Below are 15,978 nucleotides of genomic sequence, written 5' to 3' on the forward strand. Positions count from 1 at the left end.
TCCCATTTAAATGCCATTGAAAAGTTTCGAGGACACCGGACGTGGTTGGATTACTGTTCGAATCACCAATAACTAGACCGCGCCACGCCGGCACCGGGACTCGTTTAATTCTTCGATGATGAGCAATAAACAGCTTGTGACAATGGAATTCATTTCAACGCTGAAAGCGGATTCGTTTTTACTCTGCGGCCTATATCATAATCCGCCCATCGTTGGATCTGCCGCCAAACCGGCCGAGAATGTCGCTGTTACTCCCATCCCCACTATTATTGCCCTGTGAATTTGAGAGAGAAGCGTCATCAGTGTCGCCGCCGCCCATCCATTTCGGGCGTTTGAAGCCTCCTCGACTGGACGAGCCGGAGTCCGTCCGTGACGGCTGCATCCATTTGGGCGTCTGGATGGTGTCGATGGTGTTTTTTACTCTCCGGCCGAAGAGGGTGAGGAAGTTCTCCTCCTCGGATTCCGGATCCAAAGGTGGACGGGTCCCAGGCCTCGAACTGCGCGAGGCCAATGCACCGCGGGTCGATCGGGTGTGGGTCCCCGCTGCTCGTTCGGCTGGAGGAACCCATCTCGTTGATGCAGCGCGGGATGCTCGTCCCGCGTCGAGAGATGGACGGGGAGAATCAGTCAGTCCCAGCGTGGAAGATCGGTTTCCTTCTAGGTCCCGAGCGATGAGATCGCGACCCTCGCGCCATCCGCCCGTGCCGAAGCCGGAGGGATTGTCTTCCTCGTCCTCCTCCAGGATTCCAAACCCTAGAATATTTTTGATCTTACCGTAGAGATTGAAGAGCGTGGCACAGACCGGGATAAAAATGAACATGGGGAACAGATAATCGAACCAAGTACCCAGGGGGGTGAGGTTGATGAGACGGCCTAGGAAGCTATAGAAGGTCGATGTTTGATGGATGTGCTCTGGGAGGAATGTGAGGAAGTTGTAGGCCAAAGGAACGGTCAATTTGGCGATTTGACCGGCGTACCAGCACGCGGATTCGGCATACGTGTTCCTTTTGACGAGTGCTCTTTGATTCCATGTCGGGACGTCGTTGACACTGCTCAAAGCGCAGACGCACATGTATGTGACCCACATGGAAGCCGCGAGCTGACCGCCAAAGCCGATTTGATAATTCATATCGCTCGGGTGGTGAATGACCGTAAGACTGACGGCGGATAGTTGAGGGGCAGGGAATTTGATAATCTCAGACCAGATAACCGCCCCCGAGGCGACCGCGAGAACGGCACCCAGGGCGATCCGGAGCGCGGGAATAACGTGCACATAGAGATGATACCGCATGGATGGTGTAATGAGAGACCATTGACCGGAGGGGGCCGATGATCGACCGAAGTCCAATTTCTTGGAGGCTTTGGAGTCGAGAATAGCTTGCAGGTCCGTAGCTGTTTGTACGACGGTGTCCCATTCACGGAGATACCTCGCTCGTCGGTGCCGGGCCCGAACCAATCGTCGGGTGAGGTCTGCCAGATATCTTTCAGTGATGACTGCTGGAACTTCGGCCAAAGTGCCCATGGTGACAGGAGTTGCGAAATCACGACTCGCGGGTTGGCTGATCATGTCCACCAATTCGTCAATCCATTCTTGAAAGTCACGAGCAGTTCCAGTTTTGCGTTGCCTGAGTTGCATCACTTGGGCTTCCAATTCATCCAAATCGGCAATGGCATCTTCCAGCTTGTCATGCACCCTTGGCGCCTGGCCTTGTACGCGTCGGAGACTGCCGCTTATGTCTGCTTGTCGGAACATTCTCCTCGGTATGGCAACAAGTCCGTGCCCCATGAGATAGATCGCGAGAACCAAACCCCAGACATAAGCCAATGCCATGACCAATGCCCTGATAGCCGTGAAGTCAAAGCCATAGGAAAAGATCATGTAGACCAAGCCCACAATAGCGCAGGCGAGCACGATGAGCTGATACTGACCGTTAGAGCGCAGCGAATAAATCATGCGCGATTTGGGGTCACGATATCCCGCATCCATATATTCTCCCAACAAAGGGAGGACCACCCATGTTAGAACAAATGTCAACCAGTATACAATTCTCCAAGATACCAGCACGGCTCTTTGTGGCAACCAGATCCCCTTGCCTCCATGATTGCTCCCTCGGGCGCTTGAGGCAAGATCCATCGGAACCAGAAGGAGAGCGCTCGCGGGGAGGACGAGGGCCAAGAAGATGGGAACAAGGAGGAAGGCCGGAGTCGTTCGCAGGGGTAGATAGTGTCGTAGGAGGAACAAGACGGCGATTGATATGGTCAACAGCGCCAGGAGCGCAAAGACATCTGAGCCCACAGAAGAGGAAGCCATGGCACTTTTGGATTTGAGTCGGAACCTCACCAGAGACAACAAAATATGCCATTCGCCATTAACGGTCGTCCCGATGAGATAGATGGTTCATGTCGTAAGCCCAGCCCAGGCCAACGGATGGGAAGAGGCACGACGAGGCAATAACAAAAAGAACTGAGAAGTGCAGTTTCTTTTGACCGGTGAAGGAGGATGAGGAGATTGAATGTTAGGCCCGCGATACGATATACGGACAAGGCAAAGGCAGCGAAGAAAGATTGTGAATAGGTTGGGGTGCCGTGTTTAGAGTTTCCTCCGATCTACAGTCGAGCAAAAGGGTACTTCTCGCTTTGCTGCAGCCTCACCGTTCGGGCGCGTACCGTCAGCTCTTCTGAACTTTTGGTAGTCCCTTTTGCCACAACACACCAAAGACTGAGCCTTCCTGCTGGCTGGCACTAGTAAGTGCCCACATCTTCCGCTAGTGACTCCTTGGCTCGCTATTCGCCGGCGCTGGCTAGGGACTGGTTCCGCGCTCAGGGCTCGGCTGCGTCTCCCACTGGCTAGTAACCACTCAATCACTCAATTCGCTGTCTAACTACACACTTCAGCGCTCAAAGCCCTTTCACCGTCTATGGACTGATCCACTTGTCTGCCTTCTATCATCATCAATCACCTGCGAGAGCAACATTTTCCCTACAAACCAAACTACCCTCCGCCGCGACAACTCACAACTCATAGAGTCCTCCTCCCTCCGTTTCCCTTCGACTGAATCTTCTCCTCATCTCGTTTTTTCACCCATCCCATTATTTCCGGCCCAGGGCTAAAAGGGCGGACACGAAGCCCCCGAGGACGCGCCCGCCTGACGCCCGACCACCAAATCAGTCCTGAGAACACCCTCTGCCTGGCTGTCCTTCGTCCATGGCCTGTGAAAGTTGCTTCTCTTCGCCTCACACCTCCCAAACCTAGCACCTCTTGTCTCGTTGCCGTTGCTGTGTCACCCAGCGTTTGTCGACCATCTGCAAACCCACTCGGCTCTCCAATTCAATCTGTGTCACCTCCTTCCTTGCAGAGCCCTGCCGCTACCTCCCCGTTAAACTCCCGGATTGTCTGCACCCCGATCCTCTTATTCAAACACACTCGACTCGATCCCCGAACTCGACCAATTCACAGTACGCTCACCCCTCTCTGATTTATTAGAGCCTTCAATCCCCGAATGCTCTGAAAGCACCGCTCAAGCCCGAGCGACCTGTCGCTCGCAGAGTCTGGTGCCGCCATGAATCCACAGCAGTTCCAAAACATGGCGGGCATGGGACGGGGTATGCCCAACAACATGCAACAGATGGCCATGGCAAACCAGATGGGCGCCCAAATGGGAGGTCAGATGCCGACACAAATGGGCGGGCAGATGGCGAGAGGAATGTCTCAACAGCTGGCTGGCCAGTCCAACTTGAGTACCCCCTCAGTCCAACAACATATATTTGAGATGCTCAACGCTCAGGGACCTTTCACTGGCTGGCAGGCCAATGTCCATGTCCGAGAGCGTGCTGCGCAGATCAAATTGCTGGTGGATTCGCTTCGTTTGGTCAGACCTCCTGTTGACCTTCCCCGCGCCATCGAAGTGGCCCTCCAGTTTGAGCGCAAGTGCTTCACCCAAAGCACCAGCAGGGAAGACTACATCCGCGAATGCAGTGAGAAGCTGGGTAGAATCCGCGACCAACGCGCGCAGCAGATGAACCAAGGTGTCGCTGGCATGATGCCGGGCATGCAGGGTATGCAAATGCAAGGCATGCAGATGCCCAACCAGAATTTTGCACAGATGCAACAACAGATGGGACAGAACATGAACCCCAATATGGCTTTGCCACCACACCTACAGCAGCAAATGCAAGGCTCGCCGATGTTCAATCAACCTCAGCCCATGATGAACCAAGGTCCTCCAAAGATGAACCAACCCCAGGCGAACATGGTACAGGCCAACAATCAACAAAAATCAAACCCGTTGCCGGAATTGACACCGGAAGATAATAAGGCTATCAATCTACGAGCTGCGGAGTTGGCCAAAAGCACTCCAAAGGAAGAGATGCGCACCATCGTCGAGAAGATGAACCCCCAACTACGTCAGAACCTGGCCCAAAAGGCCGTCGACCCCATCATATATTATTTCCGGATGCTGGCCACCAAGGAATTCCGCCGACGCAAGCAGATGGAAGCGGGAATGGGTGGAACGGGAAATGTTGGCCCGATGAACAACAACTCCAACATGATGAACCAGCTTCAGAACCAACCAAACCAAAATGGCATGAATCAAGGCATGAATGCGAACACCAACTCGCTGATTGGCGACATGGGTCGGTTTCAAGGCCAACAAGCGGAAGGGCTGAGATCCCAGGAAGAAGGCCAGTTGGTGGTACCCGCCACCAGCGGTCAGGGCGTGATACCGGACCAGATGCGTATCCAGCAGCAAATGCTAGCTAACCAGCGGATGGGCCAACAAAATCAGAACAATTCTTTGAACCCTGCTTTCATAGCCCAACAGCAACGTTTACAACAAGCCCAAGCCACCAAGATGCAGCAGGCTCAGTTACAAGCCCAAAATCAAGCACAGGCTCAGGCTCGCGCACAAGCTGCCGCTCAAGCTCAGCAAATGGCGAACCAACGCAGTCAAATGCAAGGGATGCCGCAGTCCACTGCTCCGGGGAGCCTTTCGGCGATCAATCGACCCGTTGGACCTAACGTCTCAGGGGCCAGTCCGCAGACCGGACCCCGACCTTCGTCGGGCACTCCTATGATGAACCAGCAGATGCCAATGGCCGGTGGGATGCAGCAAGGAGGACCACAACAGATAAGCATGCAAGACATGCAAAAGCGCGAGCAGGCCCTGGCGAACTTCCCCCCGCCCCTTCAGGCTATCTTGCGAACAAAACCGCAAAGTGAATGGCGAAATGTTTTGCAGCAATTCCAACAGAGCGGCAGCATGAGGAGAAGTTTATCTCAGCAGCCACAGAGCATGCAGCCGCAACAACAGCCCGGGCAACAGCAACAACCTCAAAATATGGCTCAAATGCAGAACGGCGCTTTCCTCGGTGGCGCCAATATTGGACCGATGCCCATGCAGCAATCACTTTCAGCCGGCGCTGCCTCTCAACAGGGTCAGGATATGGGTGGTATGCAGGGACCACAGGGCCAAATACAACAGAATCAGGAGATGTTGAGGCAACGTCAAATGCAGATCCAACAGCAACAAAAGCAGCAGCAGCAACAACAACAGCAGCACCAGTCCCAGCAACAAGGACAACCACAAGCCCCTCGCCAGCAATTGACACCTCAACAAATGAAGGTAATGGACCAACAGCAGGTCCCCCCGATGGTGTTGAACAACGTGAGGCAACATGCACCTCTGCCTGATATTAAGTCGTGGTACCAACTCAAGCAGTGGCTCATCCAGAACCCTGTGGCAAACTGGCCTGTCGGCCATGTGTTGGATATCCAGGCGACGCATTTTGCACATCTTATGAAGAACCGTGGTCAAAATGTCCAACAACAGAACAACGCGATGGGTCAACCACCCCAACCAATGCAACATCCTCAGATACCAGGCGTTCCTCCAGGCCCAATACCGTTCCGGCCGCCGACTCAACAGGATGTTCAGAAAGTTCGGGCTGCAAATCCCAAACTAGCAAACCTCCCGGATGATAAAATCCGAGCCCTGCTTATCAATCGACATCGGCAAATGGGAATGCAGCAACAGCAAGGTCAACAGGGAATGGCCCAACAGTTGCCATTCATGCCGCCTCAGCAGGGCCAAGGAAACCCTCCCGGTCAGCAATTTGGGATGCAGGCGCCGAACCAAAACCAAGCCCCGTCGCAGCCGAACATGCCAGCTCAACAACAGCCCAGGCCACCGTCAGGCCAAGCCCCGGGACAGCCTCGTCCATCTCAAACACCAGTGCCGCCTGAAAACAAGGCATTGAAACGGCCCAATGATGATGATGTGATCGAAATGCCCAACCCGGCCTTGAACAAGCCCGCTCCGCCTCACATGGATCTCACCAAGGCGCAACAAAGCCATCAAGCCCTGACTAAAGAGCAGTTCAACGCACTAGACCCGGCTAAGAAACAACAGTACATGAACTTCCAACGACAGCAAGCGGCGATGCGGAAAGTCATGGAACTCACGAAAGAGGTCCAGGCCAGTATGCCCAAGCTCCGACCAATTACGAACATGGATCAAGCGAGCAGAAGGCGAATCACAATGATTCTGACTTCTGACAATGTCAAAAACATGCTGGGACGATTCGATTCCTTCCTCATCGCTTTCTATCGCATCGAATCGAATGATGCGGCCATCAAACAACTCGTGCTGCAGAAAATGCAGTTGTTTTCACAATTCAAACCTCAGACTTTGCAGAACAGAACGTTTGAGGTTGCAGACCATTTCAGCATCACTGCAGATACGGCCGAGGCGATCATCAATAACATCACCGCCAAGTTCCAACAAACGGCAGCGCAGATTCCGCAACAAAACAAAGCGCGGCCACAACCAGCACAGCTGACGCCCGAAAATCTCAGCTTGCTAGAGGCTCAAGAGCAAGACCGTAGGAAGTCCCTGAAGGCGAACCAAGTTCCTCCGGCTCCCACAGCCACACAGCCACCGTTCCAAATCGGCGATCCCAGAGGACAAGGTACGCCGAGATACGCAAATGCAGGACTCAAACAAGAAGACCTCAAGCTTCCCACCGATCCCAAACGACGGAAGAAGAACCAACAGCAAACTGCCACTACCAATGCAGCAGCGAGCGCCACAGCGACGCCTTCTGTCACCACTTCTCCACAGGCGATCAAGATGCCCAAACCGGTCGAAACGTTCAAGTGTCCCGTCAACGGCTGTGAGCATCAGCTCAAAGGATTTCCGACCCAAGCTGAACTCAATCAACATCATAATGTGGCTCACAAGCTGGACATGGAACCTGTCACTGATCCTCTTGCTTTCCTCCACGAATCGTTGCGTTCCGCCTTCAACTTGGACGAAAACTTGAAGCAGATCAAGAAGACTTTCCCCACGACTGACAATAAAGCCACAGTCGCCAACAGTATCAAGGGTGAAAGCTCTGGAGCTACTCCGATTTCGATGTCTAAAATTCCGAGTCAAGCAGCGGGCCCCAAAGCGGGCGAGCCCACTGCACCTGACGACGACGATCCTTGGCGGCACAGCAATATTACATTGGATCAGCTTCGTATGGCATTTGGTGGAGATGACTGGGACGAGCTTTTTCCGTCGCAAGAAAAGACAGAGGAATACCAGTCCAAATTCTATGAAGCGTATCGCAACAGCGGCAGCGAAAGATGGCGAAAGATAGCCGAAGGTCCCAATGGTGCGTTGACCGATACATCTACAGACAAGTCGAAGAGCCCGGAGGATGTTAGCGACAAGGAAGTTCCCGCTGCAGCCGCAAACAGCGAAGACAAGAAGGACGGGCAAGAAAAGAAGACCGAAGAAGATTCATGGATGGTCAATTTAAAGGGTATCGAGGGTCTCGATCTTAGCGGTCTCGGTAACACGTCTCCATTCGAGAATATCGGTGACAAAGATATCATCATGGGCGAGAATGGCTCACCCTTTGAATGGATTGAGAAGCCCCAATTGACCAACGAAGAACTTCATCTCCAGACTCTGGGTGTCGACCTCCAACATCCGGAGGCCTGGGATGCCCAGCAGAAGGCTCTTGTGGAGTTCTTCTTGGACCAATGATACCAGAAGACGGACTGTGAAGACTGCGATGCTGAGTCCCATGGAGTTTTCTCTCTTTTCCCACTCCGTTATTGAAGATACAAATTCATATTATTCCCCTTTCAGGTGTCTATTTAGGTGCTGATGTGAAGGATGAAAATTTGAAGGAATCACCAGCGAGGTGTTAACGGGTTATATGGAAGCCGGTCCGGGCTTTTTTCGAATGGATACGATGCGACGATCTCCTATGCTAAAGAAAGCATGTTCTATGGAATGAATATCTCTCGAGATGCGCGGAGGGGGAAATGTACGGTTGGGAGGATTTGTGACCCCTGTTTTGATTTTACAATCTATTGGTATTTGTACAGTATGGATGGTATCGCGAATATGACTACCCATGCATTTCGCGACAGGATTGCTATTTCGCTTGAGTGAGCAAGGGAGTTCAGGATCTTCAATCATTCTTTCCTCTCGGGACAGCTGGTTGAAGTTGGGGTTTATCAATGGACGGATGAATTGAATGCGATATGAGTGAAGGACAGGTCCCAAAATTTTGGGTGCGTATAGCTCTTGCCCGGTACCTGCTTTATGCGGAAATGGTATAAGATGAGAGTCATTCGCGCCTCATGAATAAAAGGTGCAGGGCGAGAAGTCGATTTCAGACCGAAATCAGAGACAATTCTGAGGTTTTCTTTTGCCCTTTTCCACTTTAGAAATTGAACCACGGACCATTTTGGGTGATGCTCGGTACCTGAATGCTGCATCCTTCCTCAGCAGCGCCATTAACCAAAGTCATCATCGTCTCTCATCTGCGCATTAATGTCGTTGCCTGTAAATCGTCCTTCGACATAGTCGATGCCGAGACCTCGTAGGATTTCGATTTGTCTTCCCCCAATACTCACGGACTCGAACCCCGGGGGGAGACGACGACGGGCTCTAGGAAATTCAGAGTTAGGACTTGTATACTGCATTTGACGAACATGATAGAGACGGGGAAACGAGAAGAGCCCGGGACATACTTCAAATAGTCCAACTTGATATTCCGCGCCTTGTCCTTCAATTGGACCTGGCTCCTATTTTGCAACAAGGGGCCGTCCCCATGCGCTTTGTCCTCATCCAATATTCTTGCCCATTTCGTTCCGTGCAATTCAATCATCTCCATCAATCGGTCGACTTCAGCTTCGGTGTAAGGTTTGCGAACTTGAACGCCTCGTCCCTGGTATGTTTCTCGCGAAAGCCGCGCTGCGAGTTTGGCTTCTTGATTCACGCGCGAAACTTGGGAGAGTGGTGGTTCCTGGTGGGCGGGCCGAGGAGGAGGGGAAATGGTACTGTCTTCCCGTAAGCGGGCAGGTGCGGTTGAATGAGGAAGCCGAGAAAGAGATACGGGTCGAAGTGGTTCGCGCGTGGTTGGTTGTTGGGTGCTTGCTCGAGGTGGTTCGGATTCTCTGGAAAGCTCAGAGTGAAGTAATGGCCGTTTAGGTGAGTGTGACGATGATGCTTGGGTGGATTGTGGCGGCCGGTTTCCTCGTCTTGGAGTGATGACTGGTGATTCAGCTGGTATCTCCGCGTCCTCGTCGTCTTCCTCATGAGGACCATCTTCAACACCACTGTGGCTTCTCGCCGTGTTTCGAGTGGCGAGTGATCGTTGCCTGCTACCTTCAGCACCATGACGAGGCCTCTTCGCAGCTCGTGTATCGGTTTCGAAATCGTCTTCATCGTCAGATCCCTCAGGTTCCTGTCTTGGATGTTTGCCCGGGCGCCCGGAGGGATCCGGTTCGCTGTCTGAAGGCGTGTTGAACTGTACTTGCACGGCATCCTCTTGTGGGTCCATATAAGACACTTTTTTGGCCGTCTGCTTCCGGTTTTCTTTCTCGCTCTGTTCTTCACGTCGTTTGATGGTGTTGAGGACGATGAGCGTCTGTTGGGTTGGAACAAGTTCCTCCTCGTCGTCCGCTTGTTCCACAGAGTTCGCCACAGATTCGTCCATGCCGTCTTCGTCCGCTGGCCCACCGTCATCATCGTTCACGGGGGTGGGGGACTGAGGAATTTCGTGAACTGAATCTTGTGTGATTTCGGTAATTGCATCGCTCTCTGCGCCAGAGGGCTGAGCAGCATAATGTTCTCGTTGTAACCTGAGTCTTTCCATGTTGGCCGAGAGGGCTTTTCCTCTCAACGGGCCCGGTTTTCCTTTCTTCCCCGATCGTGTTGCTTCCTCGTTGGCCGTCACGGCTGGTGGTCTCCGAGTAATATCAGCACGTGGTCCTGGTCCATGAAACGGTTCCTCGGCAGACGTCCCATCATCCCCCAAGTCTCCCGCGAGGAGATCCTTGATGTGGCCTATCCCGCCCTTCGAATCGATGATACCGTCCAGCTCTTGTTTTCGAGCCATGGACCATTTCACCACTTTCAAGGCAAAATCCGACCAAGGAAATTGGTGTTTCAGAGCATCCAAGTCAATTGGTGCTCGTGCATCTTGTCCGACGTGCTTTCTTATCGTTTTGACTCGCTCCATGGCTTTTTTCCGTCTTGAATTGTGCTCGAAACGTCTCAATTGATTGTCCTCGTCCAGGAATATCTTCCTAACGAGAAAATCGGGGTCAAAAGACAGTTGATGTTTGTTTGCCTCAACTTCCCGGATATAAAACTGCGTGAGGATATCGATGTATATGTCAACGGTTCTCTCCGACATTCCAGGCCCAATGAGAAATAAATCTCGACCGGCAAAGGGTTTGGGAAAATTGTTGAACATGAATTGAAGGTACGTGTGTTGGTCAAAAGAGGAGGTGCTAAATACCGCCATCATCTGAACAGCCAGATTTGCGAGATAGAGAATAGGATCTGGTCGCCAGGGACCTGCATTTATGTGTCCGAGTGCGATTGTGCCGGCCAATTTGCGGACCACGATGTCCACCTTGATGAAGTCTAGGTTCCCGTAAAATTCACGTACAATCAAGAACCTTCTTCCTCGAGTCTGAAAGCGGTGACGCTGTAGAGATTCTGGTTCTGACAGTTTTGCGCAGAACATTCGAAGAGTCTCGTCATCAGCTACCTGGAAGAGAGAGAGCAAGGCGGCTGCGTCACCGTGCAAATCCCCGATGTACTCGACAAGTTCATCTCGATTGAGACTGTCCAACTCGTCCTGGAGAAGGGAGCCCGATGAAATGGATGACCGAGACGGAGAAATATCGAGGCCTGAATCATCCGCTTGCTGAGATGTAGACGCCTCGTCGATTTGGCCCAAAACATGGCTAATGTTTTGTACCTGGTGCTGGGTGGCGGGAACCTCGCGAGTTGCTGACCTCGTCGATCGTTTGTTTTGATTCGATGCGTCCACGAAAACGGCCGATGTAGAAGGTTTGGGCGGTGAGAGAGGTTTGTTTTTCCTGCTCACTGAGCGAGCAGCCCTTCGGGCCATGATGAGCTAATTGGTAGTTGAACGTGGGGTCTCCCTTTCCTCCCTACCCTCCCAGTAGGTCTTAGGGTTAGGGTAAATGGTGATGAAGAATTAGACTTCAAGATGAGTGGCGTTGTGAACCGCGCGTCGGGACATGATCCAAATTCGGGCGCGCGGCTTGGCGTCTAACTAGACGCCGTGTTGCAGGCATCAGATCAGTCCCTCACCGCTACTTGTCATCACATCTTTTGTGGGATGCATTCTGTCAACTTGCAATATAATCTTGTTGACGGGAAATCCCCCACAGATTTAGTGGAACTCGCCTCACCGTTTTAGGGCCGCCAAAGCTGCAGCCTTGCTGATGATGAAGCTAAGATTTTTACCGCACAACAAACACGACCTCTCCATACTACATCTCTTTTTCTTCCTCGTGGACAATAGTTCCCCTGGTGAGTACACTTACCTGGAGAGAGAAGATTTGGCAACTTAACTCTAGACATCCAAACTTCTCAACATTTACGATGATCGACCGACCCTTGCTGGACGTTCCAAGCGGTTCAAATGTCGCCGACCCACCCGCACTTTCGCGATATCAATATTATGGGCACTCACTTCGCCAATGCATACAACATGTGTCGATTCTATAACTTTAAGAAGGAGACGGTGCAATCACTCTTCAGTGAGAATTGGGATGTGGTGAGAAAGTCTGCTATAATTGCTGGGCCTAGGTCATACAGAGAGCAGCGGCATCACCCTATGGTCGATCAGCTTATTGTATGTATGTTTGGGAGACCTTGGGAGGATTGGAATAGAGAAGAGCCGAACTTTCGATACATAATTACAGGTCACTAGGTCTCCCATATGCGACTTACGGAGATGGCCATCGGTCAAGGTACTCTACTTCGCCGGTTAGGATTCCTATAACGGACCTCCCATGGTTGGAATGGCCCTATTAATTTAAGACCCGACTCTAGGATCGGGAAACTCAGTGTACAGCGAAAGGCCGCGTCCTCACATAGGCTGGTATGCCGCTCCAACAACACTTCCGTCTGATGTTTCCATGCAAACCCTCCTCCAAGAATGCAATGAGACATTTTCGAACTCTCATTATGACTACCACTTTATTCACTGCGGTTCAAAGGCCTAGCTGGCTCATATATACGTCTGTCCCTCGCTCAAATATGTCGATTGATCATCGTATCAGACTTGGGCCTGGACATTGACCACAATCTGCCCGTCGTGTCCCAAATCTTTCTCCACCCGCGTCCCAAATCCGTTACATAATTCCCTAAACTTTCTCTCCACCCATTCATGATCCTCGTCGTCTCTCTTCAACAAGTTCGCCCGAAACAGTTGAATCCTGTTTGGAAACACTTCCAACTTCCTCACTTCCAGCCTTTCGTTTCCGTCCTTCTGCCCAACCGTCACCCTCCAGGCTGCACTCAAATCATTCCTCCACCTGGGATCCACCGCATAATCATCCACGAAGTCTCCACACCCATACACCACTAACTTCCCTTTATAAACCTCCACCCCTTGGACGTGATGGCTGCTATGTCCTTGAATGACGTCCACTCCACACTCATCGATCAGCCAATGCGCCATGTCGACGATTTCCTTCGCCGGATGCCACCGATAGTTTGGGCCCCAGTGCATCGACACCACCTTCAATCCCAATTTTCTCTGTCCTTCATCTTGCTCCTTGGCTGTAAGCTGCTCTTTGATCCTCTCCCGACCTCTTCTCGTGTAATCGATCAGATTGAAAGTGTCCACCGCTCTCCAGTCACTCGGATGATCCGAGAAGCTCCAGCACTTGACGTCCCTTCCCTCCTCCCCCCTCAGTCTCAGCCTCGCGGGCCTGGCTGCCTCCTCCTTCGATCTTCCCGCCCCTGCATATTCCACCCCGTTCTTCTCCAGGGTCTTGACGGTTTCCTCCAGGCCCTCGACCCCCCAGTCCAACGTATGGTTGTTCGCCAGACTCACATACCCTCTTCCCAACCCGCTCCCCATCCCCACCTCTGTCAAACACCGTACGTTCTCCGTGTGGCTGCGGTAGTTGAACATTTTGTCCGGCCACCGACGCTCGCTTGTCGTCAGAGCGGTTTCGAGGTTCGCGAGCACAAGATCTGCACTCCGGATCAAGTCCACGCTGGTACCCCAGGGTGACAGATAATTGTAGGACTTCAGTTCGACATGATGGGGAATGAAGTGGCGGTCGACTATTCGCGCCGCGGACTCGGGATCGGTATGTGGTGATTGCCGTGAAATGCTGGTGGGGAGGAGCGCGTCGATGAGCCGGCCAAGCATCAGATCGCCCAGGAAGAGCAGCTGGTATGTCTTGCCGGGTTCGCCCGGAGTGGACGACATGGTTGAGAGGTGACGCTTTTCGTTATTGCTGGTGGTGCACTTGTTGGAACGCCACAGTGCGGAGGGGATTGCTCTGAATGATGGTCTCCGTAGATGGAATATTGCTCGCAATAGTGACTATTCCGACACCATTGCTCGCGGGATGATGAGTGTGAGAGTCTGTCCATAAATTCTGCGCACGAAGAATTTCGAAACAGTCAGTCCTGATTGCTTGTACCTGCTGCGCTCAACTCGACAGAGACGAGATTCGGAGTTTGGTGTCATGTATTTGCAGATGAAGTTGGATTTGCGGGATTGATATCCGGTCTCCGCAAACTGGAGCCCGGATCTCCGCTCTGAAATACGACGAGACAGCATGAGACGTCATGGTACCGCGGTTGGCGCGAATGAACCCTGAAGAGTCCCGACTGCATATTCTTAAACAAGCAGAAATGGTCATCAAAAGTTCCACAGATGAGTTTTTCATCGATTTCTTTGTCTGCCTCGATTCTATCGTCTCCAGGTCCAGCTGGCAGATAGAGGCCACAACTCGTTCAAGGAGTTGTCCTACAGCAGGATACATACATAAGGCTTCTTTCATGTAAGCTTGGAAGTAGGGCATGCCCCCGGCTTCGTAGTCGGTGATGTATCCTGGCAATTCGCCACGAGCATCAAAAGAGAGAATCTCGTTGAAATTAACGCCAACAGCCTGATGATGATGATGTTCAGATGCCAGCCACAATTGTACCAATGTCGACACACTTGGGAGGAATGGATGATTACAATGTTGGTTTAAACATATGGGAACAAGTGGAATTATTGCTTCAACTGCGAAAATAGGATCAAATTGTACTTAATATCAATCGGGATTGTTCGGATCAGATGGGATGGTGAGTTCAAATGCGATCATGTATGGTTGAATAGGGCATTTCCTCACTTACTGAGTGTACGAGTGCCATCTTCCAGCTCCAGAATTTTTTTTGGGGCATGACGCACCAAGATTCTGAGATTGTTGTTTTTCTTATAAAAGGAAGCAGTCAGTATCGCTCTGACCGTCTTCTTGGTACAGCTCTTTTCCCTGGCGGGTCACATTGAATGCTTTCAACCCCTTGCAACCTCAGCCGTAGCAGCCTGCGGGGTGGTGGTATTTGTTCCAGTCACTGGAAGGCTGAAAGGTCAATGGTTTCAACCGGTGGAGGAATAAATTCCTTTTGGGCGTAGGGCTGTCCGAATTAGAGGCTTTTCCTTCCTAATGCATGCTCAGGTTCGATAACCAGTGCGAACCAATTAATCACTTCTTCTTCGCCATACTGGCCATTCTAGCCGCCATCTTGAAAATAGCAACCGTCCCCTCTCGCTCTTTGTCCATCGCTTTAAGCCTCATCGTCTCAACGAGCTCTGCATCGGCATCCCGGTCTTCCTCGTTGGCGATGGTGGCCATTTTCCGTCGCTTTCGCTTCATCTCTCCATTCCCGTATTGCACGGTCCAGTCCTCCACGTCCCTGTCGACAGTCACACCGGCACAGATCTTCGCGTGTGCGCCGATTGTAACACCGGGGAGCACTGTCACGTGCGACTCGATGACCACTGCGTTTTTGATCGTGGCGCCGGCATTAATGTGCGAGCTGGGATGGATGTAAACGTTTGCGTGGATCGTGGTCTTCACGGGGTCACGTTCATCATTGGCCTCATCTCCTTCATCGTCACCGCCGCCTTGGGCTAGGAGCGGACTTGGTTGGTTACTTCCGCTGCCTGATGGATTACCTGAAAGTTTCGCACCAGGATCTGCAGCGGTACTTGGATTTGGTGCGGGGCCACCAATGACGCATTTCTCGGAAATGATGCATTTGTCACTGATGGAGAGAGGTCCGTGGATTGCAACGAGTTGGGCTCGTGGGTGGACGAGAATGTGGTCTCCGAGCGTGATGGCATGAGTGCTGCGGACGTAGGCTCCTGGGTCGAGGTGTGTGGCTTGCCCCAGAGTTACGGGAGGTCTATTCGAGGATGTCGGTTGAGTTGCAGAAGCAGCAGTGGGTGGGGTACTCATTCTACCTCACGCTGGCTGCTCGAAGAGGTAGAGAACTCCTATACAGAAAAGGAGTCGATATTGTCTTTTAAGGAGAGGATGGTGTGGAGATCAATTTCTAGTTAGTGCGTTTAGCGAACGCGCCGGCTGTACGAACCTAATTGGTGGGTTCGAAACCTCAACGCAACAGGAGACAT

The 15,978-nt window shown here is 52.1% G+C and overlaps 5 protein-coding genes across 5 annotated transcripts; 1 reads left to right on the plus strand and 4 right to left on the minus strand.

The window, feature by feature from the left end:
• Positions 1–190: 190 nt before the first annotated feature.
• Z518_04271 (uncharacterized protein) lies at positions 191–2,311 on the minus strand (the record flags this gene model as incomplete). Its single annotated transcript, XM_013417978.1, has 1 exon — positions 191–2,311. One exon carries the CDS (start codon positions 2,309–2,311, stop codon positions 191–193), a length of 2,121 nt encoding a protein of 706 aa, XP_013273432.1.
• Positions 2,312–3,584: 1,273 nt separating this feature from the next.
• Positions 3,585–8,036, plus strand: Z518_04272 (uncharacterized protein; the record flags this gene model as incomplete). Its single annotated transcript, XM_013417979.1, has 1 exon — positions 3,585–8,036. One exon carries the CDS (start codon positions 3,585–3,587, stop codon positions 8,034–8,036), a length of 4,452 nt encoding a protein of 1,483 aa, XP_013273433.1.
• Positions 8,037–8,797: 761 nt separating this feature from the next.
• On the minus strand, positions 8,798–11,430 carry Z518_04273 (uncharacterized protein; the record flags this gene model as incomplete). The annotated part of the gene is made up of 2 exons (XM_013417980.1): positions 8,798–8,951; positions 9,035–11,430. The coding sequence occupies 2 exons, from the start codon at positions 11,428–11,430 to the stop codon at positions 8,798–8,800; spliced, it is 2,550 nt and encodes an 849-aa protein (XP_013273434.1).
• A 1,179-nt stretch (positions 11,431–12,609) lies between these two features.
• On the minus strand, positions 12,610–13,776 carry Z518_04274 (uncharacterized protein; the record flags this gene model as incomplete). The annotated part of the gene is made up of 1 exon (XM_013417981.1): positions 12,610–13,776. The coding sequence occupies one exon, from the start codon at positions 13,774–13,776 to the stop codon at positions 12,610–12,612; it is 1,167 nt and encodes a 388-aa protein (XP_013273435.1).
• A 1,270-nt stretch (positions 13,777–15,046) lies between these two features.
• On the minus strand, positions 15,047–15,802 carry Z518_04275 (uncharacterized protein; the record flags this gene model as incomplete). The annotated part of the gene is made up of 2 exons (XM_013417982.1): positions 15,047–15,474; positions 15,520–15,802. 2 exons carry the CDS (start codon positions 15,800–15,802, stop codon positions 15,047–15,049), a joined length of 711 nt encoding a protein of 236 aa, XP_013273436.1.
• Positions 15,803–15,978: the final 176 nt, after the last annotated feature.

The sequence above is a fragment of the Rhinocladiella mackenziei genome (genome assembly GCF_000835555.1).
Source record: "Rhinocladiella mackenziei CBS 650.93 unplaced genomic scaffold supercont1.3, whole genome shotgun sequence".
Lineage (NCBI taxonomy): Eukaryota > Fungi > Ascomycota > Eurotiomycetes > Chaetothyriales > Herpotrichiellaceae > Rhinocladiella > Rhinocladiella mackenziei.